The sequence below is a fragment of the Neolamprologus brichardi genome, chromosome 17, assembly GCF_056152115.1.
Source record: "Neolamprologus brichardi isolate AB-2024 chromosome 17, ASM5615211v1, whole genome shotgun sequence".
Classification (NCBI taxonomy): Eukaryota; Metazoa; Chordata; class Actinopteri; order Cichliformes; family Cichlidae; genus Neolamprologus; species Neolamprologus brichardi.
In genome coordinates this window covers 31,097,835-31,125,768 of record NC_142120.1, presented here as the reverse complement: position 1 = coordinate 31,125,768, position 27,934 = coordinate 31,097,835, and the positions used below count along the sequence as shown (strand labels likewise).

General features: G+C 40.7%; 1 protein-coding gene across 1 annotated transcript in view; it reads right to left on the bottom strand.

Annotated features, from left to right (window-relative positions):
- Positions 1-268: 268 nt before the first annotated feature.
- LOC102794561 (ephrin type-B receptor 1-like) overlaps positions 269-27,934 on the bottom strand; it is a 120,668-nt gene continuing 93,002 nt past the window's right edge. The window contains exons 14-20 of the mRNA XM_006804012.3: positions 23,111-23,358; positions 18,408-18,475; positions 17,620-17,767; positions 14,172-14,321; positions 6,641-6,837; positions 6,373-6,531; positions 269-3,151 (exon numbers count right to left, since the gene is read on the bottom strand). Coding sequence (XP_006804075.2) covers positions 3,040-3,151; positions 6,373-6,531; positions 6,641-6,837; positions 14,172-14,321; positions 17,620-17,767; positions 18,408-18,475; positions 23,111-23,358 — 1,082 coding nt within the window. The 3' untranslated portion in view covers positions 269-3,039. The remainder of the gene's footprint in view (positions 3,152-6,372; positions 6,532-6,640; positions 6,838-14,171; positions 14,322-17,619; positions 17,768-18,407; positions 18,476-23,110; positions 23,359-27,934) is intronic.

Genomic DNA, 27,934 nt, shown 5'->3' with positions numbered 1-27,934 from the left:
CGAAATAAAAACTTTTCTATAGGAGAGAAAATGAGAAAAATCTAAAACTTAACACAGTTTAGCCTCAAGCTAGAATTACACATACATTACAGACAGCATAGCTACATATCTGGCTCCTGACTTGTTTACATGCTCTCCTTTCTTTTTTATTATTATGATTTGTTTTTAGGCAACAGATTCAGGGTGGATTAGCTTTTAACTCAGAAACCCGCTTTCACAAACTCCATCATTAATACTCAAATCATCCTCCTGACGTTTCTCCCGGCACCCACTTGTGCTTGAACCAAGACACGCAACGGTATAAACACAAGACGTGTCATAGATCACTTATGCCTTCATTGGGGTTTTGTTTTGTTTTATCACAAACACTGACACAGCAACATGTGAAATGGTTCCCAAAACTAACATTTACACTTGCTGAGAAGAAAGAAAAACATGAATCGGAAGAGCAGACACACTCGACTACAGATGTTACATAACGCAGCAAGATGCCTGTCTGTGTTGATAGTTTTCATTTCCTCTGCATGAATTTTGTTTCTTTTTCGTCTATTCTTTTCTTAGGTGGCATTCAATATGAGCTTTTAGGGCGCACTAGTTGTCTCGCTCTTTATTAAACCCCGGAGCCAGGGCTGAAACCGTTTTCTTTCTTTTTTTTTCCACAGGCATCTATTCACAACGAATTATGCCTCTGAACTACTGACACGCTCCCAGTTGATCTCAATACTTCCTGATAAAATGCTCAATAAGCTGCTGTTGCCAGGCAACAAATGCAATTGCGGGCCGCGCCGTTGGAGTGGAGTTTCGGGGAAACAAGTGCAAACTGAAATGTTTGGAGGTTTTGTTTTGTTTTTTTTTTCTTCTTGGGTTTAAAAAAAAGAAATGAAAAGCCACAGACCCCTTCAATGTCACAGTGTTCATAAATAAAAAGACTTTGGGGCATCCCAGCAGTGGCGAGCGGTGGTGCGAGACAAACACAAACACAGCATTTTTTTATTTATTTTTTTTTGTAGGAGCCATGCAGCAGTGAAAGCGTGTTAAAAGCAAACAACTGTCACTTCTGTCATCATGAGCCCGAGCTCACAGCGGATGACAAATAAAATCATAACATCCAATCAGAGGTGCTGATGGGTAATCCGTGCACGCGTGTGACCAGAGGGGCTTTTTTTGGCGGGGTGGTGGTGGTTGGAGGCAGAGCGAGCCTGCTGTTGTTTCACAGCTGGTAATCCGCTCAGCGCTGAGATAAAAGAGATCTCCCAGTGCTTCTCCACCAGTGTGCCCTGTAGTGAGATCAGGCCTTCTTTATATCATATTTTGTTAGGACGAGCTTCAGTATTTAGAAAAAAAGTCACCAGTTTTGCCTCTTCACTGAAAACGTGGTATTTCACTTTATCTCTTCTTGTTTGATCTCTTTATCTCTTCTCTGACACTGAAAAGGTTGCCGTCTGCAGATGAGGAACACGGATAGGTCATTTCCTGTCATTTCATCTGCAAACTGACGCGGCGGTATTAATCGGAGATGTCAATCGGGAAATGAGACTGTCAAAACGGGCTCTGACGGCAACGTGTCCGACGAATAAGAAAAATGAATGAAAACAGAGTCCTGCATGGCTGCCTGCTGCTGAGCGATGAATGCCACCTGGACGGCGGCCATGACAAAGTTTAGACGGGGAGATCTGTTTCCACGCGTGGACAGAACATGAGCGTTGGATTTCTGATTGGTTTTGTGCTTGGCTGGCAGGCGGCTTTAGGATTTGCAGCCAAATCACAAGAACACTGGATACCTTTGGTGTCTTTTAAAGATTCTCTGGACACCGCAGCGCTTTCACAACAGGTGCAATCTCGATAGCTGGTAATGACACAGTACCCACAGTCTTAAGCTGCTTTATTCTTCTGCGCCACCAAGCATGCATGCGCTTTGATTCCTGGCTCAGAAAAGAGAGACATACCACTATGGTTTGAATATTTCTAATTGGCTTTACTCAGTGGGCATTTGTGCTGATTGTGAAACATCATCCATTATGAGTTCTCTGTGAATTAAGTACTTTAAGTAGGCCAGGCCCTGGTAGCACTTTCACTGAAAGAGTTTATCTTTTCATGGCTGCATGGAAAGTACAAAAAAAAAGAAGGAGAAGAAAAAAACCAGAACACTGAAACCTATTTTCTTTCTTTTTTTGTCTGCAGTCCACAGCACTTCAGAGTTTGCTCCAGTGATGATTCAGGCGGGGAAGAGAATCGTTGAGAAGTCACAAATACTCCAGCGACACTGAACTGTCTGTTGCTGTTAGCGAACGCAAACGCTAATGAGCAAATAGGAAAGAAATATCCCGTATCACAAATATGTACAAACTCTTCAATATGAAGATAGCTTTTTTTTATTAAAAAATGTCCCCTTTAAACGGTTGGCTCTTGTCAGGATTCAGATGGTAGCAATTTTTCAGGAACACGCTGAAGTAGTCTCTGGATTTAACAAGCCTGCTCGCGCGTCTCGTCTCTTAAAACCCTTTTTGTCAGTCTTTTGGTCCGGTTTGTGCCCCTTCATATAAACGTCTGCTCAGCCACTTTCTTCTTCAAAGCAGAGTGTTTTGTATCCTCATGTAAAAAAAACAAAAACAAAACAAACTTCCTTTAATTCAAGATGGTTTAAATGGTCTGTAGATTTCAGTGATAGCATTCACAGTTACGCTGGCATGTGGAAAAAGGGGGGTAATGATTTTAGAGCCTCATGCTCTGTAAGTTTTCCTTTTTTCCCACTTATTTTTGTTTTTATTCTTTGTGAGAATAATGCATCTACACTGAATTTCTCCCAGGAGCCATTTTCGTTTTGGAAGCTAAATGGCGTGAGAGAAGTCCGTCCTGTCACTGGGGGACGGATCTGTCCATGCAGACACACAAATGGCTAACAATGATTTTTTTGAAAGCGCGTGAAGTGATTGAGATCTTCAAAAGCAGCAAACTTAATTGTATGAGCTTAAAAACAGAAGTATAGGACAGCCTGCTCGCTCACAGACTGCACCCAGGTCGAGTATTTCCCCCGTGTGGCTACACGGATTCGGTGGGAGACTGATCATCGGCTTGGTGCCTCATCAGCTGCACGCTGGTCAGGATCTTCTTCTGGTGTCCGGCTAGAGACACTCCGATCCTCTGCAGATCTCTGGGAAGACAGAAAGACGGATATGAGGTTTTGTCTTCATAACAACAATCAAATATAAATTAATCACTCCATGTAGTACACCATGTAGAAAATCAGTGTTGTGTGTGAATGTGTGTGTGAATGGGTGGATGACTGGATGTGTAAAGCGCTTTGGGGTCCTTAGGGACTAGTAAAGCACTATACAAATACAGGCCATTTACCATTTTACCATCCTAGGCCCTCTGCTACACCTGACCCACCTCCCGCTTCCTGTGTTTACTGTCACTACCCAAAAAAGGCACAAAAAATCAATTTTTATATGGTTATCATTGGAACTGCTGTCTGTAGGATTGTAAACCAGGAAATCAACACTACAGTAAACATGAGCAGCGCTTTAACTGGCGAAGAAAAGGTGCCAGTGCTCACAACAGCTTGAACAGGTAGTAGAGTCTGTTTGTAACTGCTACAGATTAGTAGCTTGTGTTTAACTAACAGGGAAGATACAGGAGAGGCCATCACTGAGTTATAAAGTGGGTGTGACTAAGGTGTAAGGTGCACCCATCCTTGTTGGCACTATTGTCATAGCAACAACAACCCCTCACTGACAAGCTTCAATAAACTGCTAGCATCAACTAAGCTAGCTCTAGCTCAGTTAATGCTAATGGCTCACCCACAACTATCAACTTCTGCTACACTTTGATATTGAAATGGACCTCGCTCTCTCGGGATTTGGAAAGCGGTTTGAATGGCTGGAGGATCTGAATAAATGTGACTGGACTGGAAAAACATTTTTTTTTTCAGGATTTCAGCATGAACACCACAAATAATAGCAAAGCAATGAATTCACAATTCAGTTCTGTAACGCATGACGTCACCCCATTGAAAGTGAATGACAGGCCAGAGTGTTGAAGCCTAAACCTCAATACACAAATCCTGCCTCAGTGCAGTGCCGAGTTGTTTAGATGAGCAGCTCTTATATTTTTGCTAAAAGTGGTTGTCAGTCAAGAGTTGTTGCTGCCTGCTCCAGTCTGTGCGTGGGTGCAGGGGCACACATACACAAACACGGGCATGTTTGTGGGTTATCTTTGAAAGGACATTTATTGACATTAATGCATTCTCATGTCTCTTGCTTCTAAGTTTAACTACCGCAACTGAGTGGCACACTATTATCCGAACTGTAACCTAAACCGGCTTTAACCTTAAAACTAAAACCTTTAACCTAAAAAAAATGAACAAACTTTGAAGAGGTGCTGATCCGAGCCAAACTGGTTTTCACAAAGATGAGTGGACAAGTCCAAACTATATTTTTGACTAAGTTCTTATGTAAGGATGGCTTTGGTTTTCTGTAACAAATAACAGATTGTGGGTTGCATAAAGCTGCAACCCACAATCTGCCCGTTCTGTGCAGCCACAGTTTGAACTGGCACAATCACACACAACATTCAGTGAGTGCATCCTTAGAGCTGTCCTCCTTTCGGTACAGTAGCTTTGTGATTGCTTTCATGTTTGGCGATATTGGTAAGTGTTAGCTGTTAAGAAAAAAAACAGCCCTGGTTTAGACACACTCTGAATGTTTACTGCATTAGCATATACTGTGTAATAACTTCCTTTCTTAATTCGGTAAATAGGTACACCATCCATTGCAGAAAGATTTATGTAGACTGAAAATTTGAGGCATCTTGAAGCCCTTCCAGTTACTGTTCGCCTAAGCCTCATCAGAAATGGTCTCAGTGGAAAGGTGGCTGTCAAGACGCTGTGCCTTAGGGACTGAAACAGGGAAAAAAGGCTAAATCATACAAAACTACACAAGAACTGGATTGAAAATCAGTGACAACAGGTCAACTACAACAGTGAGTGTCTAAAACCATCTGCAGAGCAAAGTGTCCTAATTTGGGGGTTTGGGGATCCTGTCTAAACTGATGGAAATCAGATTTTTGGTCCACCATGCAATACCATCTGGAAAGTGCCTGACTGGCAACAGCTTCATTTTTCAGCATGACAGTGATCCCAAACACACTGCCAATGCAGTAAAATCATACTTGGACAGACAAAAATACACAATGGAACACCATCAGTCATGGATTGACCTCCACAGAGCCCAGATGAAGCAGCGTGGGATTATCGTGACAGAAAACAGAACAAAAGGCAGCACAAATGCAAAGAAGAGCTGTGAATGACCTTTGAGAAGCCTGGAGAACTATTGCTGAAGACTACTTAAAGAAAGCACAAAAAGCTTACCTAAGAAAGTTGAGGCTGTTTTGAAGAATAAACGTGGTCATTCCAAATACTGATGTTTATGAAGAAAGTCAATATTTATAACTATGTATTGGGCTTATATTCTATAATTTCTACTCATGTTTCAAAAACTACTGCTGCAGCTACTCTCCATTTTACCAGCAAAATATAAAGAAATGATGGGTGGTCAAAGACATTTGCACTGTACTGTACATTACTACATATTAGCTATGTAATAGCAAGATAGCATGGGCAGAAATTTGAAATCAGTACTATTTTAGAGACTGAATACCTAATTAAAAACTCCTAAAAAGTGACTTCAGGTAGGTATTCCCTCCATTTTTCTCATATTAGTGATTCATTTTGCATGAAAAGTATTTTAAAGTTCACTCAGTATTCCAACTCTGGCTTTATTACACCGTAACTGTGTTAAAATACACTTAATTAATCCCGTTGGTGAAATTTACCCTCTGCTTTTGACCTATTTTAGGAGTGGTAGACAGCCACAGTGTAACCAATGGGGACCAGCTCCAGGTAAGGGCGGCAACCACGGGTGGACTATTCACAGATAGAAAATTAAGGACAGGCCCAGCAGCTGTCTAAATGAATTAAAGAGACACCTCACACACATATATGCAATCTTTGCAGGGTAATTCAGACAGGATAAAAGTGATCAACCCATTTCTTCTAATGACAAAACTCATGACATTCATTGATTAAACCCTGCTAAACTGTGCAAATTTCTTTCATGGACGCATTGCTTTTTATTTGTCTGTGATATAATGGCAATTGGAGCATTTTATACCATGAGGCACAGAAAAAATAAGGATGGCAGTAAGCAAGCCAGATACAGAGAGACAGACAAGTGTTCACACAGTCAGCCAACCAGCTGCCCCACCAGTCTTCCAACAAAAAAGATGCCGACTTGGCAGGATTAGCTAAGTGTGAGACTCAGGCAAAGAGAAGCAGACAGACAAAAATAGAGGCAATTTAATGGCTAAACCTACTCAGCTGTGATTTGCGTGACGAGCGGCAAAGAGGTGAAGCCCGAGCCCAGAAAGGAGTCTCTGTACTGGGTCATCTTCAGTGCAGCCAGCCAGTCTTCTACTGAGCTCACCCTGCTTAGGTCTGGAGCTCCACGGTCTAACAAGGGATGATGGGGAGGACTGCAGAGAGTAGATACAAGAGAACGTGGAGTTTAAAACAGAGGGAAACAGAGGGATAAGATAGGGAGAGTGTGTTTGTGTATGTAAATGAGTTTGTATCTCTGCTCACCCAGGGACCATGTTGTTGGTGCCGGCTTTGAGAGATGCAGGGTTGCGTATCATTTTGTCCAACATGCTGACAATATCAGGGAACTTTGGCCGGGCGTTTCTGTCTTTCTGCCAGCAGTCCAGCATCAGTTGGTGCAGCACTACTGGACAGTCCATGGGAGCTGGAAGTCTGAAGTCCTGCTCTATGGCATTTATCACCTAGGGCACAGCAGAAATGTCACACAGGAAAAAGAGAAGAGCCAAATGACCACAAAAGGTTATAGAAGAAAACTGCAGCATGATGTATATTTAAGGCTCACTGGGGAAAGCTTATATAATCAGTATCTTTATAATAAAGCTTTGGCAAGGTTTAATGAGAAAGATGTAGCTTATTAAATCCGTGCTATTCCTGGTCTTCTATTTTCCCCCTTCTAATTTGTACTTCCTTTGGACCTACTATTGTACAGCTTTCCTTCTCTCCATCATTAACTTATGGTACTTTTGTGTTCAGGAAGTTTTCAAAACCAATCACATCACAAGGGTCACGCTCCAAAGAGTCCAGCTCTATCTCCTACCTGTTTGGGTTCTGACTAGTCCAACTGCCAAATTTTATTTTATAAACAATGTACATTCAATTCAATTTTATTCACATAGCGCCAAATCACAACAACAGTCACCTCAGTGTGATTTATATTGTAAGGTAAAGATCCTACACTAATATAGAGAAACCCACAACAATCAGATGACACCCCATGAGCAAGCAATTGATGAGAGTGGGAAGGAAAAAGGAAGAAATCTCCAGCAGAACCAGGCTCAGGGGGTGACAGGAGGAAGATGGGACAAAAGACATACAGTGCAAAAGAAACAGAGTGAAGAAGAAACACTCAGTGCCCCCAATACCAAACCAGGCTAACTGATCCAGCCCTGACTATAGGCTTTATCAAAAAGGAAAGTTTTAATCCTTATATTAAAAGTAGAGACGGTGTCTGTCTCCCGAATCCAAACTGGGAGCTGCCTTCACAGAAGCCTGAAAGCTGAAGGCTCTGCCTCCCCTTCTACTTTTAAAAAAGTAGAATGGGAGGCGGAAGCCAGCACCCTTAGAGCAAAGTTCTCTATTGGGGTGATATGGTAGCAGTCATCTCTAAATGATCTATAGACTTTTAAACTTGAAGAAATTAATTAGATAATGATATAATCATAGATAATGATATAGCTCTATAGACCATTTGGGCATCTTAATTTGCTACTTTAGTTTTATAATTGCAATTTATAACAGTCACTGGCAATACAGACAGTAAAAAACATACATGTAGTTTCTTGGTCAACAAAAAGAAATCAACATGGAAGTAGCATAAACCTGCATTCTATCTAAAGGCCACCAGATGGCGATAGTTGTGGTTGGAAAAACTCTTCCGGTCCTCCAGAAATTTGGAAAAAGGGCTTTTTGCCTTGACCTCTGTTAAAGTTTTTCCCACAGAATTTATGGTCTCAGCCACTTTTGGGATTTGGGTCATACTGAAAATATTGTATCCGTGTTTTTAATGTCGGTTATACTATATTTCAAATGGGATTATCTATGGTATGAAACCTGAATGTTCATTGGCTAATGACTTGTCAGTCACAAGCCAGTTTCACAGTCAGACCAGACACTCTTTGTCACCAACCAAGATGCTAATGTTGCATCTAATCATTGGTGCTTGATGAAACATAAAAGACGGAATTCAGACACCAATGAGTGACGTCACGTTAGCTACGTCCATGATGATCGCCATGGCTAATATCAGCCGATATGGTGATATTTGACTGACATATCAGCACATATCTAGTATCTACAGCACCCAGTTGTAGGCCAAGGGATTTAACAATATATAAAAGAGTTAGCCAATTAGCCCAAATCAAAGCCTAAAGTCTTGATATATAGTATTGCACTGTATTTAGTCGCTTTTGATATACATTTGACAAAAGTAGGTTTTCATAAATATGAAGGTTTGTGATGTGCAACATATTAAAGGGCTAAAAAGATCATCCCCTTGAGTGAATCTCTCTTGCTGCTATTTGTCACTTGCTTCAGGCAGACCGCCATACGGCAAAGAGTGGAACGTCTTCTGTGTTATGGCTCCTTTGTGATTTCAGTCGATAAAAACAGGCATATTTTTATAGAACAATCTTACCTCGTTCAGCTTTATTTAAAACCACATAAAAATGAAAACTCGGATTAGTTAAGAGGATCCAATTTCCATTTAAGAACTTCATCCTGACACAGCGTGCAGTCGCACAGTATATCCAGATATTCATCTCTAAGCAGCAGTAACTTCTGCTGCAGTCTCAGATGTCAAGGCAGGTAGTTTTACACAGAGGAGCTTTTGATTTCATCACGCCAGTGCAGGTACTGAGAATGATAAAGCTCTTTTAAAGTTTTGATTTTTTTTCTCCCTGTGAAAACTTTTAGGCAGGAATTTTGTAAAGCAAAGAGGTTGTGCTAGAAGTGTCAGGATACCTTTGAGTGCAGAATGTAATTATCCAGAACATCATGGAATTTAAAACTACCTGCCTCGCCACTCTAAAAATAATCAAAGAAAGGAAATATCACGTTTAGTAACCATTATCTGAAATTATTCTGCCCCCTGTGTCAGATTTGTGAAATTATTATTTTTTATTTCTCCCCAGCTGTAATTACAATCGTTGTAATGTTTAAAACTCCCATTGTGGTGTGCCCCGAAGGTTTAAAAAGTGCCTTCTATCATCTTTTATACATGTTCTGTCTAGCAGATTTTTTCTTGTTTCAGACATCCAATTACTATCATCTTTCTTGTCATCTTTCACACTCTTTAGACACATACAATCAGTCTCTTTTTCTGCCTTATAAATTAAAGGTGGATTAATATATACTCAAGAGCCATAAAAAGAGAATAAATGGCAGAACTGTACTGATGACACATCTGAGGTAAAACTTGATTTGGCTTAGTTATGAAGACTTGTCAGAGCTTTTCTGTTTATTTCTAACAAAGGAAAATGCAGAAATTGAATTGAAACGTAAGTATCAATACAACAATACTGAGGAAACTCGATGTTATTCTCGTGCTTTATGAAAACTACATTTCTTTACATTAGCTGCCGAATGTAAAGGAAAATAGACAAATCCAAGTTAGACAACACTGGAGGATTTCTTCAAACGTATTGGGTCCTAGAAACTGCAGCTGCACACTGCTGTATAGGTGAAACACAACATTTTCAGAACCCACAACATTCTGACCTGCATCCATACAACTGCTGACAACTCTCTGCAATAGGTAATATTCTGCCATCATGTCTGTGGCTAATGCACTCTTTCCTGCAAACCTGGCAGGAAAGTTGCTAGGTTTGCAAGGTCATCTACTGGACCTGTTATATATCTTGTCCACAGAATTTTCTAATATCTACATGTCAACATGCACTGCTGGTGGATACTAGCTGAGTTTGCCGAAGTGATCAGACGCTTCATTATATACTCCCCCATGTCTGCTAAGCTGTCTTCTTGTCTTTGATGGGCAAGGCTGAAACAACAGAACACAGCCCGTGAAAGCATGAAAGAAGAGAATCCCTTTGCTGTTCTCTAGTCTCAGAAATAGGCAAAGGTCATGCACAAGGATCCACTTCAGATTCTGTCCGTAGCCAAAGGCAATCAACAACTGCTGCACACAAATTTCCTTAAGGGCTAGTCGAACGCTGACGGCTCTTAGAAGAATATCTGACCCTGAAATGCTGAAAGATTTTTGTGTCTGCCTTGTCCTGACTGCGAGGAGCTATCTCATGAAGCTGTGTGCTTAGAGCATCTTTTTCTTTGGTCACAGTGACCAAAGAAACGTCCCAACATTTTGGAGTTGCCTGTGCAATTGTGTCAGAAAGGAGGAGTTCGGTTTTTCCATGAGCTTGGTCTAAAATTTGCCCTTGCTGGTCACCTTTCATGTGATTCCACATTCTTGGTCTGGCCTCAATCTTCAAGCTCAATGCCAGGTAGGTATCAAAGACGATGCATGTTCCCTTGGCTACAGAGGAATATTCTTCTATCGTGGGAAGATAGAAGAATATACACACTTAAGAGCTACCTGGTTGCAGACTTTATACCAATGAGGAACCGTCAGTGATGGTTACTACCTATGGCTGGTTGTCAGAGAATGCAAAAATCACCCAAGAAAGGCAGTACTGGGATTTGTGACAGCTGTGCTTCTTCTGCCATCACTCAGTGCTCCAGGGAGTGGGTGGTTCTTCTGACATAAGAACCACGCACTCCGAGATGGGTTGAACAGCCTGGAGATGAGCTGTTTAGAAGTTGTTGTTCCATTTAGTTGAGGTAACTTCTGTCAGCGTCAGGGTTTGTTTCAACAGTCAATCCAAGACAGCAGATTTTTTTATTAAACAAACTACTTTTACTACTAAACTATCTCTATACCTCTATACCTCTGCCATCTCGACCACCACATCCCCACCCAGTGTACTGGCAACAGATTATTCAGAAAAAATGGTTGTCCAAATTCAAAAACTAAGACCCTTTGTCTACAAATTACTGCCTCAACAGTTATTTCAGCTCACTGTTTATTGGTTCACAATCCCTGGTGTGTACCCACCCTTCACCATCAATTGACCTCCACATCCACCGGCACACCTGCTCGTGTTTTTCTGCCCTGTAACCACAGTACTGCCAGATTTTCTGTTTTGCATTCCTGCCAGAGTGGTCCAGCTTTTTGTCATGTTATCCTGCCTACCTACATTTATGTATGACCTCTGCCTGTATCTGGACTTACTCCTGCCAGCTTTCGCCCCCTCGGACTCCTCTGCCTCTCCTTGCTTTGATCATTGACCTACTAAACTTTGTTTTCGCTCCACCTTTTGTCTGGCTGTGATTTGCACGTCTGCGTCCAAACTTCTAAACTTCTACCTCTACAGTAGTGCGAGAATGAAATAATACTTTAGTGTGTGTGTGTGTGTTTTTCTTCTTTTTGTCACAATTCCCTGTAAATGTAAAGTAACAAGTCTGTCTCAGTGTAGTTGGAAGTCTAGCTCGCGGTAAGCTGAGGTAATGCGGTGCTTCTCCTACTGTAAATGCAGCACGGGGGATTAGTCTGTTCGCTGAGTGAACTCTACTTGACCCCGGCACACTTCTCGGGCTTTGTGCTGCATAAATTCACTTTAAGCACCACTGTCAATCAAAATAGCAGCGAATGTAGTGAAACATCACAGGTCTCTTTCATGATTAATTCATGTTGAACACAGCACCTGCAGTGGCTCCGCTGACAATTTCCCCGCTTCGTGTTCTTTGAAATTGCATGTGTGTGTGTGTGTGTGTGTGTGTGTGCATGCCTTTACACATGTATGATTGCATGTGTGTGTGTGGATTAGCAGGGTGTGTGTCATATGTGTGAGTTTAGGGTGTGAGATTCATGCATAGTTAATGCCCCGGCAGACCTTCGTTAGTGGTAACACACACTTTCATCATTATACGCAGTCTCTGCCATTATAAATCTGTCTCTGTCATTATACTGACTGTGTCATTACTGCTGCATAGGCTGCTTCTGTTGCTTGCGAGCAAGCATGGGGGAGAAGACTGGGGGAGCTGCAAGGGAGGAGGGGAGAAAAATGTGAATGTGTGAAAGAAGGGGAAAGAGGTGTTTAAGGTGATATAGAAGCTACATGGGGAAAATGGTGCTCCACAGAGATAAATAAAGAAATGAATTAGTTTTATGATTTAAATAAAGACTTATGTCTCAGTCTTATAGTTAGGATGGGGATCTTGCCACTGATTAACTTCTCGGCAGTTCATCCTACAAAGAAAACTTTATATATAAAGTTAACAAGGTCTAAAGCCAAGTAAATGCTGCTGGAGCGGGGCTGTGGGTTTCTTGAAATAGAGTTAAGAAGGTGCTGATTGAAGATATTTACCTGGGGTAATAAACACACTAGAAGCTGCTTGGCAGATTTTCTGCTGCAATAAAATGTATTTTAAAGTTTTGACTCGAGCGAAACTGGAAGCTTGTAAAATCCCCAGCCTCCTTTGTGTCAAAGTCATTAGATATATCATTTGAGAGAGCTAGAATTTGGATTTAAAGCTTCAGTGATTTGAAGTGGGTTTTAGTGCTGTAACTATAATCTGCGCATCATGTTTCTTCTCAGAACAGAAACTTAAAAATAAAAATGTCAGCAGTCCAGTGTTGTGGAACCTTCATTTTCATGGACTGCACTGCATCCCCTTTAGGGTTTTACAGTTAAAACTCATGCTGCACAATAATGTTTAATATTTAGTATTTACTGTTACATTCCCATAGATCATCGTGATGCTGTTTATTATGTTGCTCTTTTTTTTCTTCTTCTGCTTGTTCTCTCTTTTTTCTTTCTCAACAGGTGATCCAGGCGATTGATATTTGTATTTTTTGTCTGCTTATTTTGTTGTTTTTTGTTGTTTTTGCCCTTTATCCCCGTCCCTCTTCCCCGCTGTTTTTCTTTCCCTTTCTTTCTCCCCTTTCTTTTCCCCAGTCAAGTCTGTCCCGTATTTAACAAGTGAAAATAAAATAAAATAAACAATAAAAGGTGAATCAAATAGACCATTGCGGCAAGGCAGGGATGGTCCATTTGGTAAAGTAAATCCGTTGGGCATCTTTCTTTGCCTTTAGACAATAATTCTGATGGCAAAAGAGCCAAACGGGACAGGCAAGAAAAAAAATAAATACAAATTGTAAAAAAATTAATTGAATTGTCACCCTAAAGAAAGTACAAGTGTTTCTGGCACCACTTTATAATAACTATTAAATATATAACAGGACTCCTTTACAGTTTAAAAAAACAACAATAAAATGAGGTGAAATGATATTTCCTAATTGGCTAACTGGTCTGTTATCTGAATGGTTACTGTAAAGTTATAAATGGTTAACGAATACTGAATCCAGAGTCATTATTCTGACAGCTGTGATGACGGTAAAACAGATTTTAAAACATCCTGCATCACTTATGGTTGTCATTGCAGTTTGCTTTATGCACAACTACTCACAAGCTCCACTGTTATGTTATGGTGTGAATATAACTGTTATCTCAGCTATTAACTAAAGTTCAACTACAGTAAATGTGAACTGACTACGGCAGGATGAATGTGATCTCAGAACACTTAATAAACATCAGTGTGATATGACGAGACACAAGGAGAGCGCAAGGTAAAGAAATGCCGCGGCAAATTGCTCACACTGTGAAGGTAATTGGAATAAAGCTGTCACTACCATGAAATATTCCCAGAAGAAAATCCCAGGAAAGAAAAAAAAAAATCCTTTGCCTTTTGGTTTGATTTTCATGGAACAAACATTTCTGTGACACTTAAATTGATGTCCTCATTTTCCATGTGTGTTTCCTAGACATGCAGACGCCCTGCTGTGACGGAGGAAACAAACAAGCACTTCCCCCGAACACCACACACACACGTGCTGGAACAGACGTACACGGTATTTTACAGCCGCAGACATCAGTGAGAACTCAAACTAAGAGTCTCTTTCTCTCTCTTTCGCCCTCTCTCAGGCAAGCAGGTGGTGACTTACATCTTGGTTGCTCATGTCCCAGTAAGGTCTCTCCCCATATGACATCACCTCCCAGGTGACGATCCCGTAACTCCAGACATCTGAAGCTGACGTGAATTTCCTGTAGGCGATCGCCTCTGGTGCCGTCCACCTCACAGGGATTTTACCTCCCTGAGAGAAAAAAAAAAAGGGGAAAAAGAAAAGAAGTAAATAAATAACTAAGGGCAGTAGGGAAGGAAAAAAGGATTTGTAGCTTTATACCTGATAGTTCTGCTTACGTATTCGTCACATAGTTCTTAGCTGAAGTCTCTTATCAGACACGGTGGTGAAAACTGTGCATTATGCACACGTGTGTTAAAAAAAAAAAAGAAAAATGGCAAATTTTGAGGTGAAATTTAAGGGCAGGCAACATGAAATTTCCTACTTTTTTTTTTGTTCTCGAGTGTGGAAGTGTAGACAAAGCAGATGCTTGATAGCATCCACCTGCTTCACGTAGACAAATCCACATCTGCCTGCTGTTGTCTTTTCTAATGAAGACAAAGTAGTGCGTAAACAAAAACGTCTTCCTTCTGACTGCTGAGTGAAATCCAGGATAAAAGGATGCATTGCCATATGCTGGTTTGGCTGGTGTATCAAATTTAATATATTAAAGGAAATGCTTAAGACAAACATTTCTTTTTAATAGACTCATTTTTAAGTCAGGCAAGCGACATGAGTTTAAGGCAGTGTGTATTTAATCCATCAGGCAAAAACTTTTCTTTAACCCGACCCTGGTCCTAGATCTCTGTATTTACTTTAGTCTTTAATTCTGGTTAGTTTTGTGCTCTGGGTTTTGTTTGCATTTTGAATATTGGTTTGGATTTATTTATTTGCGTGTTTCAGTTTAATCTAGTTTTCTTGTTGTTTCTTGTCAAATCTCAAATCTTCCTCTCTGTGTTATCCTAGTAAGGAGGTACCACCGTGTTTCACGACAGATAGATGCGAGCAAACACAATTGAGCACACTGAGTCACGTTGTTTTTGTTTAAGGAGATTCAAAAATATTCCCAGGCTGTACCCTTCCCTTGGAAAGGCTAAAACAGAATTTGTATTTGGAAAAATAATGTGAATAGTTTTTGATGTATCAAAATGAATCGTTCCCTGATTAACAAGACCTGGGAAAGCAATGAAATAAAAACAAAACGTACATATTTTTGATTCACAGGAGCTAAAGTTAAAGTCAGTGACATCACTGATGAAGATTTAAAACTAATTTAGACTTCTGTGGCGAATCTTGGTCCAGTCAACGATGCAACCAACAACAACCTACAACCAAAGTGCTAGTGTTCATGTCCCATGGCCCACTCTTGACTTGTGAGTCAGGTTGTGAGTTTGAGGCTCTGATTATTAGTTTTCTCACTAATAAACTCAAAAACTGCAGAGAAAACGTAGCTGAATGCACAGGATGAATCAACGGTACTGAACAGGCCAATCACAATAGTCCTTACATTTACGTGCAAGTACATTACACGTCTGTGGAGGGTTTTCACAAAAGCATAAATCTGTTTTTAGACCTCAGAGGGTTAAATTATGAATTATATTTGTTTCCCAATAGGATAGCCTGAATCTTTATTCTTCCCATGGAGTACAGTACTCTGATTTTTCATTGCGAGTTCAAAATATCGCTTAAATTTATGATCTCTTAAGCTTATAATTGAATTTTTATCGGCCTCAGGGTTAACATGCTGTGTGAACAATATGAACAGCCAGGTCTATGCCTATAGGTCTATAGGATAATGGCCAATGCAGGACTGGCGGGATATTAAAAAAAAAAAGACTCACTGAACGTTTTTGTGTGCAAAGGCATCTAAACTGTAAAAGGAACATCGTGAGTGGCTCAACACAGTTTTTATTAGCGAGCAAGCTTGTGAGTACAGTCACAACCACAGGGACGAGTGAGAAGCGGCAGAAACAAATAACACAAATTGTTACCTTCAAGCAGTGTGTGACAACATGTTTAATGTAATCAGTCAAGCACATTTTAATTTAAAGTATTAACATTCAGCTCAAAGCACAGATGAGCTGAGGTACAGCAGCGGGCCCGTGAAGTCCGGCTTAGATTGATGAAAAATCGGTGTGACAATGCACCGGCGATCTGACAAGCTGAGTCTTTCTAAAATGTCGAACTCACCACCCGCAGGACAAACTTCAATCCGGCCTTTATCAGTTTAGTCTTAATTAAGATTCCAGACTGGCTGCACCACACAGATAAGTGTGTAGAAACAACACATATCACAGTCAAATTGTTAAAAGTATGTATATATAAAAATACATTTCAATCATTTTAAATAAAAGCCTCTATAAGGTAGATGAGTAATGACAAAGAAAGTTCTGACTGTCAAATATAATTGGTCGACAGTACTTGGACTACAAATGGACTACAAATTGAAACCACTATGGTTTGGATAGTCTTATCCCTTTCCTACATATTCTATATACATTCACTTGCCACTTTGTTAGGTACACCTCTTCAACGGCTCATCAACACAACCTAATGCCTAATCAGCCAATTACACAGCAGCAGTGCAATGCATTAAGGCATTAGAAGACATGGTCAAGTAAACCTGCATTTAAAGGTGATTTAGGTGACTCTGAACGTGGTAGGCTACAATTCACAAAGGCTTGCCAAAATTGGACAACGCACAAGATTAGAAAAATGGCAACTGGTCTGATGAATCCTAAATTCTGCTGCAACATTCGGATAGTACGGTCAGAATTTGGCGCTAACAACATGATCTGTGCCACGAAGAATGACTGCAGTTGTGAAGGGAAAAGAGGTACTAGGTAGGTGTACCTAATAATGTGTATATTGAGCATATAAATATAATGAAATCTATTTAAAGGGAAGAAATGTTGGGTAGTTCTTAATGACAGAACTGAAAACTTTATTTTAAATGGTAATGGACTGGTTCTTATATAGCACTTTTCTACTCATCTGAGCACTCAAAGCGCTTTACACAACTTGTGCATTCACCCATTCAGACAAGCACATCTTTCTAAGTGCTTTATAGCTAACATTCACACTCCGATGGATGCATCAGAGAGCAATTTGGTGTTAGTATCTTGCCCAAGGATATTTGGCATGCAGACTAGGGGAAGCCAGGAATCGAACCACCAACCTTCCAATCAGTAGATGACCTGCTCTACCACCTGAGCTACAATCATCCCGTAATTTTAAAATGATTGACCTACTTGTAAAATAGTTAAAATTTGCATTTGCACCAATCCAGAGACTTTTCATTTTCTGTGTGTTAAACTGTGGCAGACCAAAGTTCTTAAGTGGTGCATCTTTTTATCTTTTAATAAATGTGAGTAACAGGCCAGAATCCTGGTAAAGAAAAGCTACCACTTCAACAAACATTTTGCCCACCTTTGGTCTGCAGAATGAAGGAATGCAGAAGGAAGCGTTAGTGTGTTTTTAGCTTACGTACCAGCGAGCTGGTGTAGGTGGGGTCGGAGGTGTCCTCCTCCAGATAACGTGATAAGCCGAAGTCAGACACCTTACACACGAGGTTGCTGTTAACCAAGATATTTCGAGCTGCCAGGTCCCGGTGAACATAACTCATCTCCGCCAGGTACCTGTAACATCAACAGGAGTTATTGTATGAATTTGTGTTATCTGTAGCCAGCTACCTAGGCTACTATAAAAAGGTAATGGGATTTAGAGTTATGTGTACGTGTGTGTGTGTGTGTGTGTGTGTGTGTGTGTGTGTGTGTGTTTGCCTGTGAGTGCATGTTATCACTGCCAGCTACCTCGATAAAACAGGAATAGGATTTAATGTATGTGTATACAGTAACATGTTTTTGTGCTATCACAGCCTGCATTTAACACAGATAGGCTCTAGTGTGCGTGAGTTTGTGTGTGTGTCTGCCAAGCTGAAAATTTGCAGTTTTACCAGTGGATTCAAATGCAGCGTATAGCGGAGGTTGCATGTGTTTATGTGCGTGCTCATATCAATGTATGTGTCCATGCAAGGAGTCGTCAGGATGTGGAGACAGTGCATCTCAAGCTGCTGATGCACATGTCCAGACAGCATCGAATATCACCACATGAAATCTCAACATCTGAAAGAACTGATATCACCAGAACGAAATCTAAATCCTCATACCCATGTCTGAAAGATTAGAAAAAGTTTCTTCTCCATCTTTATAGTAAAATGGATTTCTGTAGTGGGATATGTGTGTGTGTGTGTGCGCGTCTGGGTGTGAGTGTCAGTACCTCATTCCAGATGCGATGCCCCTCAGCATACCAACCAGCTGGATCACTGGGAACTGCCCATCATTTTGCTGTGAAACCATGAACCGACAGGATTATTCTTATTTTCCATTATCAGACTTTTTCACTTTAGTGCTTTAGAAAGAATCTTGCAGGTAAGAAGATTTATTACCACTTCACTGAAAATGTCATAAAAGAAAAACATTTTTTACCCCCCCCCCCCCCCTTCCCTATTTGGTGATGATGGTGTGTACATGTGGTACGTTGTGTTAAAGTTGCATAAAAAGAATTTGATCAAGATGATGCAAGTAAGAAGATTCCATTTTCTGCTTTCACTTCTTTGCTCATACTGTGTTCGTGTTGGCAGAGGCTGGCACAGGCTTAAAATACAGCATGTGAAACCCAACTATTGCTTCTTACTTCTGACTGCTTTAATAACTTTGCATACACCGACACACTAAAATCTTCAAGCACACGTCCTGCTGCGTGTTGGCCAGAAGGTTACAGAAACAGGTTTATGACCGGAAGGCTGAAATCTAGGTGGAAGAGTGAAAATGAATCCCTTTGACCTTTCCTCCTTACAACCACTGTGGTGCCCTTAGGAAAAGCCTTTAACCCCCTAGAGCCCAGCAAGTCAGACTGTGGTTAAAATTTGCAGCTTCCAGGTGTGTAAATGTGATATACTCAAAGGACGACTATCCTTCAATAAATAACGGTAATTAAAAAAAACTGAAAAGGGACCAAGAAATTGCAAACTGTGTCAACGCTAATATAACAAATGCTTTTACTACTAAGCTATTTTTCACACGTGAACTCTGAGCAGTGATCTGCAGTTGACCTTCCGCACATGCGGCACACAGCCGTAGAGAGTTCCCTTCAAACGCTTTTTTAAGCTTCAGATGCCCCGTTCGGTTTAGATAGTTGTGCGTCCTGGAAAGGGTGTGCAAGAGGCAGGAAACAAGATAACCACTCCACATTATTACCTGCACTCTTCTCTTGAACATCACATAGACTTTGTACAAAGGATCTGCAGGGTTCAAGACTGTTTACTGTGACCATGTGGGATATTTGCTTTTTTCCCCACACGGAGCTTACAGTCGGGTGACGAACAGAAAAGTTCAGGGCAGCAGTGCGTGTGTGAAAAACACCCTGAAAAGAGTTAATTGAAACGCTGTGATAAAAGTGTTACAGCAGGCATTTTGGACCAATACAAAGTAGACAGCTGGAAATTCTACAAAGCCTTTTTGCCGTCAGATGTAGCTGGATGTCAGCTAGTTTAAAATAAGTTTAAGCAAACAAGGTGCATGACCACCTTTATTGTTTATCACAGCCTGAAATGCAGTTTATGCTGACGTTCAATAAGGAAAAGCTTTTCACATTCATCTGTCTGCATTCCTGGGTGTTCAGGCTGCTAGTCTATTCTTTACATCACTTCGGCTTTTCCACGCTTTCAAACTTAATTCTGTCATCATCGCTCTGAGCATTTTCTTTTTGCACGTCTTCTGCTAGCCAATCAGCCTTTAACTCAATGCTTCTCTGCCATAGTGCCTTTCAGACTCTCATTCATGTGACAAGTCTCCTCAGAAGCTCAAAATCTCCATCTGCTTCCTCTCTGCCACCACCTGTATGTAAATTCCAGGAGGTCCTGTGCTATTAGCAACATTGGGCCCTGCTCTATTTTGTAGCTTCAGCTGAGATCTAATAGCCAAATACTCAAACTCTATAAAAACCTTCTTGTAATTTCTTCAAGTCATCTTCAGAAATACTTCTCCAGGCTTCTTTTAGGACATTCAAAGCTCCTCTTTGGATGTTGGCTGCATTTTGTTCTAATCTCTGTAAAGATGATCCCACACTACTTCAATAATGTTGAGGTCCGGGCTCTCGGGAGGCTAATCCATGACTGATAGTGTTTATTGTGTGTTTTTCTATCCAGTTATGCTTTTACTGCATTGACAATGTGTTTGAGGTCATTGTCATAGTCAAAAACGAAGCTGTTGCCAATCAGACAGTGTATAAATAGTATGGTATGGTGGCTGCCTTTCACTGACTGAAGTGCAGCCCCAAATCGTGTCAAAGTCACAGATGGCTGTAGACACTCACTGCTGTACCTCATTCCTGACCTCCTTGGTACATACTGATGAGGATCTCAATTCATTCTCAGTTCAGGTTTACTTACATAGCACCAAATGACAACAGTTGCCACAAAGCATTTCATACTGTAAGATAATGACCCCAAAGGATTTGAACTAAACCTTCAAATTTGGATTCATCATCATCCGTAAGACCTGTTGTCACTGATTTTCAGTCCAATTCCGGTGTAATTTAGCAGAACCTTTTCTCCCCGTTTCCCATCCTTAACAATGGCTTCTTGACAGCCACCCTTCCACCGAGACTATTTCTGATGAGGCTTCATTAAACAGCAGATGGATCAGCAGATGCATCTCTCAGGTCCTGTATCAGGTCTTTGCTGGATTTTTTCCTTATCATTTCTTGGCATTCTTCCAACATGTTCTCATCCCAAAATGTAACATATTGTGTGTGTGACAAATCCTCGGCATGTTACGCTCTCGGCCACCCAGCCCCTCTGCGTGTTACACGTTCGGAAATGTCAGGAAACATGACAACCGCTTGGGAATGAATCTACACATGTACCTTTATTTTACTTTCTCATCACTAATTGCTTTAGAAAACACTATCTGATACAATTAAGACTTTAGTTAAGGTTAGAGATAAGGTTATGGTTAGAGTTAGGATTAAGGTTGGGTTTGGGCTGGAATACACGGCTGGAGCGTGTGTTACCGCCAGGAGTGTCATTCTATTGAATTCCACCCACAATCCGGTGCATATCAAAGGGACACAGGAGAGTACCTTTTGCGTTTCTATGGGATGCCTCGGGACGTAACAAATCGTCAGGAATGAGAACGGTCTGCATTCTTCGCAGACTCAAATAAAGAAATTGGAACAAATGATGTGTTTTTGTGACAAGCTGATAATAATAAATTGCCCATAGACATAATTTAAAGTTGGTTATTTGCCCAGCTGCATGTCATGTGTGGACAAAACAGTGCTTTATTCCTTGAGGTAGATTCATTTTTATTCCTAATGATTGTTAATTCAGAGTTACAACAAACATTCATGTGAAAATGGGCAGGTGGAAGGACTGGATTGAAAATGAATGAAAAAGCAGCCAATGTCCAAAGAAGAAAAACTTTGGAAGACCTTCAGAAAGTCTGGAAAGCCGTTGCTCAAGACCGCTTGGAAACATTTAAAGAAAGTCAGTCTCCTTGGAATAAAAAAATATGAAGAAATGAAGGGTCGCTCCAGACTTTTGCATAGTACTGAATAAGAAAAAGAAGTACAAAAAAAAGAAAGAGAGAAGGAAAGAACGAAAGCAAGTTGACCAAGACTATACAAAGGTGGCTTGGAAAGTTAAGAACGTTCCTGTTTAGAGCTGCTGGAGGCTTTGTTGGATTTTTTGATAAAACTCAAAATATTTGCCTTTTTGCTACCTCACCTCTGGGCCAGGCTGTCTCTGTTTCTTATAAACATCACTGACATCCCCCACTGACATCTCTGCAGTCGAAGGTGTGTGTGTGTGTCTTTTAATTCACTTTGCGCATCAAACCTCACCTTTGATGCTCCTCTAGCCTAATCCTCTGCAGGCAAAGACCTTCTTCTAGGCACACTCACACACACACACGGCATTGATCTTTTGGGTCTTGTGCCTCCAAGATGGTCACGCTAGGACAGCAACACCAGTAAGATCGATCATTGTGTTTGTGAATGTGTGTGTCTGTGTGTGTGCATGAGTCATCGGGTGATTTCTGAGTCAAAAGGGGTCATGCTGTGAGAACCAAACATCAAAGAGTTTCTCTTTCTGTTTTTAGAAGCGCCTCAAAAGGAGGGCAGGATCAAAGAGACGGACAGACTGACAGACAGCCAGGCTGGCAGGATGAGGCGGAAAGAGCACAGGAAGGAAGAGAGGAGAAAGGGAAGCGCAGGAGGCTATTTCTGTCTTTGTGTCTATTTCTTCAAAAACTTACAGTCCTCGTCTCTCCAACTGTTGCTCTGTTTGGTTATTTAGTTTGAACCGAAGGTGAAGGTGCCTATACTCAGTTACCGGTTTATTAGGTATGCCTAATAAATGAACAGATCCAGATCTGGTAGAGGTATTAAATATCCCAAAAGCATGTGATATAACACTGTACCATGTCAATGTGTGATGCTCAATCGTAATTTTTATCATTTGTATTTCAGAGTGTAAATCGTGTGTTTCTTCCTGTCAGGCTGAAGGTGATGTTATCTTCATTTTTCTTAAGCCTCATGTTGCGTTCTAGATGATAAATGGTTGGGAACTGAACCTGACCAACCACACCATTAGCACCTTGAGCTGCTGAGCAGTGCTGTCCAGACAAGTGATGGTTGTTCTTAGAGTTGCTAGGCAAAAACTTGCTGTAAATGTGGAAAGCCTTTTTTCCCTCTGTTTACGTTGGAGAAAAGTGTAGTAAGCCTTAATTATTAAACTTTAGTAAGCTTGGCTATGTTGGGGTTGACGCAGTTTATATTAATGGTTAAATACATCGACCCTCTCTGGACAGTAGCTGTGCGGTCGCACTCCTTATTCCTTGGGAATTTCCCCTCATAGGAACCTTAAGCAAACATTTAGATAACCCGATCCTGAAAGTGGTCTAAAGTGTAGCAGTTACCCTGAGAAATGAGTCCAGTGCTCCATTCTCCATGAACTCTGTGATTATCATCGTAGGCCTGCTCTTGGTGACCACGCCCTCCAGTCTGATGATATTTGGTTGGTCAAACTGGCCCATGATTGAGGCCTCTGACAGGAAGTCCCTCCTCTGCCTCTCAGAGTAGCCCACCTTCAGGGTCTTGATGGCCACAGGGATTTCTTTTTTCCCCACAGGTTTCAGGCGACCTTTGTATACCTCACCGAACTCGCCTGAAAATATAAAAGGAGTCAAATTAAAGCAAATTCCGTTTTTTTCCCCAACAGGACAAAAAATGTGCACTAAAGTATTCCTTAACTTTGAACTCTTAAATAAACAATTTACCAATAAAATGGTATACTAAATGATTGCATTTTAATCCCATTAATAGTGTAAAACGGGACTCAAATAAAAAAAAAAAGAGGCTCGAGTTCATACTGAGCACATTCTTCTTTTCAATTGGATGACTTAGAGAGCCGTGTGTGTGACGGAGTGCAAGTTAAACATTCAAACACTAAAAGTCTAAAAGCTGCCATCTGCACCCTCGCTGTCATACTGATGGCCACTGAGCAGCTTCACCGGATTAGATTGAGGTCAAGGGGTTTTGCTCAAGGGCACTTTTTATTTTTTATTTTATTTATTTTTCAGAATGAAAGAACAACAAAAATTGGATCCCCTCAATAACGGCTCAAGGGTGAGGAAAGGTTGTGTAGCAGAGGTGGCAAACAAGATAAAAGGGACAGTGCCACTGTTGTTGCTTGGATACTTGGTTTTGCACATATTCCTCAAATATAATCTCTCAGTTAAATAAAGTCGGCCCGGGTTAAAGTGCTGGATGGAAATAGTGCGCTGCTAGGTTTGCCTTTTCATTAGAGTCTAAAAGAAATGTAAAAAAAAGGGTCAAAATGAGCAGAGACATTTTGACCCCATCATCAGTCACGTGTCGTAATTCAACTATAAACTATAACAACGTTAACAATGCGCCTTTTTTCTTTTTTTTGTTTTACATTTCCTTATTGTGACTTTTGAAACAACCAGGTTTCACAAGTCACATGATTATTCTTTCTGCTAATCCCATCAGCATTTTTAGTTTTTGCATTGCTTTATTGAAGATATACTGCGTAGCACCTCCATAACAGAGCGGACCGATGGCCGAAACACTACGATTTTCCTTCCTCTGTATACTCACTACAGCAGAAATAAATACAATACACAATATGGACAATACAGCATGCAAAATACCACAATTTATGTGCTAATGCAGTTGAAGTGCATGCTACTATCTACCTTCTTATAGAGTCCCACCCTCAGTAAGTGACCTGCCCAAAGGCTGTGCTTCCAAAGTGTTTGGAACAAAGGAAAATAATTCATGTTCTTTTTTTAACATAACATCAGTTCACAACAAGTCACCAAGGTGGAATAAGAAAATACAAGCAAATGCAACTTCTCCAAATAATAACAAAATACGCGAAGGAGATTCATTTTACCTTTAATAAAACTTTTAATAACAGAGTGTTTACTTCATGCTTTTTGTGCATGAGTATGTGCTGCACATTAACATTATAACAATATATCTGATTTTTTTTTTTTACTGTAAAATGAGATCCTTTTAGTCCGTTATGTCATTTCCTGTTTTATTTTGATGACCTCTTGTCTCTTGTGCTTTGTATTCATATCTACTTCCCCCGTCTTGTCATTTGTAATTAGTTTCAGGTGATTTCTGCCTGCTGGCTGTTCCCTCGTTATCGTCTGTGTGTACATGTTAGCTGTGTCCCAAAAGAGGCCGCATTTGAAGGCCGATTACGTCACAGCCAGGCGACGAAGGCTGTCCCAATTCGTCGACTCCTTCAAATGCGGCCAACAAATGCGTCCTTCATTTCCCCAAATTTGAAGGATGGGTCGGGTGTGTCCTTCGTGGCCTACCATATCCCAGAATTCATAGCGCGGCCCAGCCAAATTTCAGCTGCCAACAATGGCGGCCGCTTCTAAGTTTTAAAATGACTCTTATTAATCTTTCTGGGCCACAAAATAAACTTTTAACATATTTTCAGGCGAGAAAGTAGCCGTGTAAATTACAAATATCTGCTTGGTTTATCAAGACATCGCATATTTGCAAAAGTGTGCCGACGTTTTCGGAGACATCTGTTACCCACCAGCTCGATAGCAAGCCGGGGGGTTCAATAGTCACTCCAGCCGGCGAGAGCAGCGGACTCCCGGCTTCATCGTTTTCAGACCCCCGCTCTTTCGCTACTCAGGTTAAACATGATATATATAAGTCACTCAGATAACTTAAAAATGTAATTGTTTGCCTTTTTTAGGTGTTTTATTTGTTCTGGAGTAAATCGGTTTGGCTGAGAAGTTATTAGATTATTAGATTAAATAAAACTTTATTAATCCATCGGGTGGGTTCCTCCGGGATTTTCACACAGCTGAATAAACGTTAAACAGAAAACTGATTAAACAGAAGTGTGAGACGGTCGAGAATTTACGCCAGTGTCCTGTTATATTTTAGATAGAAAGGAGCAGACGGCCAAGTTTATTAAACTCAAATCTGCAAACGCAAATCTGAAGGCTAGACCGTCCCATTTCACAGCCTCGCACTTCCAGCCTTCTCGGTCTTTGAAGGACCCGGCCCACGTAGACCGCGAAGGCCGGGTCCTCCAAAGGATGCAGCCGACGTTTTGGGACACAGCTATAGTCTCAGTCTTGCCCTTTGTTGTGTTCTCCCTCATGCTCTATTCCTCGTATAGTTTTGTTTTGTTTTTAATTTTAGTTTTTCGATTAAAATTAAACTACCATAAAAATTAGAGACTGTTTATTTCTTTGGAAGCGAGTAAACTTACAAATTCAGTAGGAGATCAAGCGTAACCTATAGATTTGAGGTTCAATAGTTCACGTGTCTCTCATTATGGTTTTCTTTGTGTTTTGCTGTGAAGGTTGTAACTTCAATGAACTCATTCCTTGCACAAAAAATTCCCTTTCTGTGACACAGATGTCTTTTGTCAAAATAAATGCAGCTTTATGCTGATTGGGGACATGAAAATTGAATGTCACTTCAAAATAAAAGTCCTCATCCCAGAGATAAAAATCGGCGCGTGAATAATGGATGAGTAATGGGAATTGGATGCCAGGCTGTGCCGTCCTGTCTCACTGTGATCTCTGCTCCACATCTTACTGCTCATTAAAAACTATCTACTGTCACCACCGTAAACCAGCCGACGCACAGACGGAGAGGGAGAGAAAAAATGAACGGGAAGGGGATGACAGAGAGAGGGCTGTTATGAAAAGCGCGAGGGGTGGTTATGAGCAGGCAATGATAATAAGGACGAGGCAGGGATGGAAGGATGGGGTTTTTTCTCCAAGAGAGGCCATGTCAGATGACATGTCACCGCTCTTTGGAAAACAGACGAGGTCAAAGAGATGATGGGAAAATCAAAGGAAAGATTTAGGCTGTATTATAAACATTCTTGAGTCTACATTATATCTAAGTATGCTGCTTAGTAAAGAACTGTCAGATGAGATATGGTTGCTACTTCCTTTTATAAATTTAAGTGTTTCATGATTTGTCTTCAGTCAAATAAAGTGCTTTTTGTGAAGGACAATTCCTACAGTGTCAGTGATAGTAATACAAAAGGAGGAAAGGAGAGGGTGTTATCGCAGAGGGAGAGGATGAGGGAGTAAGGTGAGATATTTTTATTATCTCCTCGGGGTGCTTTCTTCTTTTATCTTCGCTGCTCAATCTGTTGTTCTGCTTCCTCCCCGCCCCCCAGCCCACCCCCCTTTCGGTTCTTTGTTTAGCATTTCGCTATACACAAACAAAGTGAAACTCCAGAGGGGGCTGAATCACAGAGGGAGCTCGACATAGGAGGAAGTATCAAAGAAATACACAGATTAAAAACAAAAGGCAAACAGCTATGGATAAACGTTCACTATCACTTAGAAAGGTAGAGATCCGTCTGTTTAAGGGTTCAAGGTCCCCATCTCATATTACTCGGGCTCATATTTTCTCCTCCATCCTTGCAGTTTTCAGCCCTCCTCTGTCACCTCTGGCTTAGGTGAGAAACCCTTTTGCTGAGGGAAATAAACCGAGAAACGGGGGAGGGATTACCAAAAGCCTCTCAGAGTACCTCAACGGACCAAAGCCCACAGCAGTTCTAATTCACAACCTTTAACACCGTGAGCTCAATCGCTTTGAGTGTGATTGGTTTTGGTCAAAAGAAGAATAAGTAATGAGTTATCAAAGTGTAAGATCTGAAGAATAACGTTTTACTCCTGTTTCTTGTTGACCATAAATTATGACCAATAAGAAACAGACTTAGGTCTATAAGAAATTTTGCATTTTTGCCTCCATATACCACTACTGTTGAATCCAAAAAATATAGAAAGATTAAAGTGCAGACATTTAGCTTTAATTCCAGGACTTCAACAAATGTGTTGCATTGATTAACACACCCTCAGTGTCAAAGGTTAAAAAGTAATTGGGCAATTGATAAGTGTGTCAGTTGTCATGGCCAACAAACTAGAAGAAGCTGACGGTGGCTACAGTTAAGGTTTAGCAGAACATCTCAAGGGAGATGAAAAAAATGTCTCTCGATTAATTTTCAATAAAATGCTTAACATCACATATTGGCTGTAAAGATATAAATTTGTGGATGAAATGCACACAGTCAATGTTTAGATTTATAGAACCTGATCAACTCTCGGTGGTCACTTTCTAGGATATGGGAATGCTACAAATTAAATGTACCTTTTATACTTTTTAACAAAATGTATTCACAGAATCAAATTGCATTATCGCAGGATAGCTAT